This window comes from Lathyrus oleraceus, chromosome 7 (genome assembly GCF_024323335.1).
Source record: "Lathyrus oleraceus cultivar Zhongwan6 chromosome 7, CAAS_Psat_ZW6_1.0, whole genome shotgun sequence".
Classification (NCBI taxonomy): domain Eukaryota; kingdom Viridiplantae; phylum Streptophyta; class Magnoliopsida; order Fabales; family Fabaceae; genus Lathyrus; species Lathyrus oleraceus.
This window is the reverse complement of record NC_066585.1, coordinates 173134538-173136425: the sequence shown is the minus strand read 5'-3', so window position 1 is coordinate 173136425 and position 1888 is coordinate 173134538. Positions and strand designations below refer to the sequence as shown.

At 43.3% G+C, this 1888-nt stretch overlaps 1 protein-coding gene across 1 annotated transcript; it reads left to right on the top strand.

Annotated features, from left to right (window-relative positions):
- Positions 1–211: 211 nt before the first annotated feature.
- On the top strand, positions 212–1144 carry LOC127102687 (uncharacterized). Its single transcript, XM_051040027.1, has one exon. The coding sequence runs from the start codon at positions 212–214 to the stop codon at positions 1142–1144; it is 933 nt and encodes a 310-aa protein (XP_050895984.1).
- The last annotated feature ends 744 nt before the right edge of the window (positions 1145–1888 follow it).

Genomic DNA, 1888 nt, shown 5'->3' with positions numbered 1-1888 from the left:
CCTCACAGTACTGGATGAATCCATGGGTTGCATTTTGGGTCAACACGATGACACAGGCAAGAAAGAACATGTTATCTACTATCTCAGCTAGAAGTTCACTGAATGTGAGACCGAATACTCACTTTTAGAGAAGACTTATTGTGTTTTGACTTGGGTTGCTCAACGCCTGAGACAATATATGATTTGCCACACCACTTTATTGATATCCAAGATGGATCCGATAAAGTATATATTCGAAAAGCCTGTTGTTACTGGTAGAATCGCCCAGTGGCAAATGTTGTTAATCGAGTATGATATACAGTATGTGACCCAGAAAGCAATAAAAGGGAGTGTTATGTCTGACTATCTTGCTCACCTGCCTGTCGAAGGTTACCAACCGTTGAGGTTTGACTTTCCAGATGAAGACATCATATTTATCAGAGACTTCACTATGCCAGGCTTCGAGGTAAGCCCTGAGGAAGGCCCCGAACCAGGATCGCGATGGACACTTGTGTTCGACGGTGCTTCCAATGCTCGAGGTCATGGCATATGTGTTGTTATCACTTCTCCAACTGGTTTCCACCTGCCCTTTACCGCTAGATTGTGTTTTGACTGCATTAACAACATGGCAGAATATGAAGCATGTATCTACGGTTTAGAGGAGGCAATCGATTTGAGAATTAAGATTCTTGAGCTATTCGCTGATTCATCTCTGGTAATCATTCAGGTGAAAGGCGATTGGGAGACACGGGATAGCAAGTCAATACCTTATAAAGAGCATATCAGAAAACTGATACCCTATTTTGATGAAATCTCCTCTTACCATATTTCTAGGGAAGAAAATCAGTTAGCAGATGCTCTAGCCACGCTGGCATCTATGTTCAAAGTCAAATGGAAGAATGAAGCACCACCTATCCAGATTGACCACTTAGATGAACCAACACATTGTCTAACAATTGAGGCCGATCCTGACGATAAGCCTTGGTTCTATGACATAAAAACATTTCTGGAGAAACAATATCCTGAGGGTATATCCATTACCGATAAGAAAGCTCTGAGAAGACTCTCTTCTAAGTTCTTCCTAAATGGTGATGTACTATACAAGATAATTATGATTCCGTACTGCTCAGATGCGTGGATAGACACGAAGCTAGTATCATCATAAAGTCCATACACGAGGGTTGCGAGGGTGTACATGCGAAGGGTCCTGCTATGGCCAAGAAGATCCTCCGGCCTGGGTACTATTGGACGACTATGGAGGTTGATTACTACAATTTTGTGAAAAGATGCCATAAGTGCCAAATATATGGTGACAAGATCTTCGTGCCACCAACTCCGTTGAATGTTCTAACTTCTCCATGGCCCTTTTCTATGTGGGGCATCGATATGATTGGGATGATAGAGCCCAAAGCTTCCAATGGACATCGGTTCATCCTAGTCGCTATTGATTACTTCACGAAATGGGTCGAAGTTGCTTCATATGCCAACGTCACTCGGCATGTGGTTACCCGGTTTATCAAGAAAGAGATAATCTTCCGTTATGGAATACCTAGCAAGATCATCACCGACAACGCCAGTAACCTCAATAACACTATGATGAGGGAGTTGTGCGAAGAATTTAAGATCGAGCACCATAAGTATTCATCTATACCGGCCCAAGATGAATGGCGTTGTAGAAGCAGCTAACTAAAAATATCTCGAGAATCATCCAGAAGATGGTCAAGACATACAAGGACTGGCATGAGATGTTACCCTTTGCTCTGCACGGCTACAGAACCTCGGTCCGCACATCCATTGGGGCAACTCCATACTCTCTGGTTTATGGAATGGAGGTTGTCCTACCGATTGAAGTCGAGATTCCCTCACTCAGGGTCATCATGGAAGCTGATCTTGATGAAGCTGAATGGGT

What these genes read in the sequence shown, in the direction of transcription:
- LOC127102687 (XM_051040027.1), top strand. Translation starts at nt 212, where the DNA reads ATGGATCCGATAAAGTATATATTCGAAAAGCCTGTTGTTACTGGTAGA.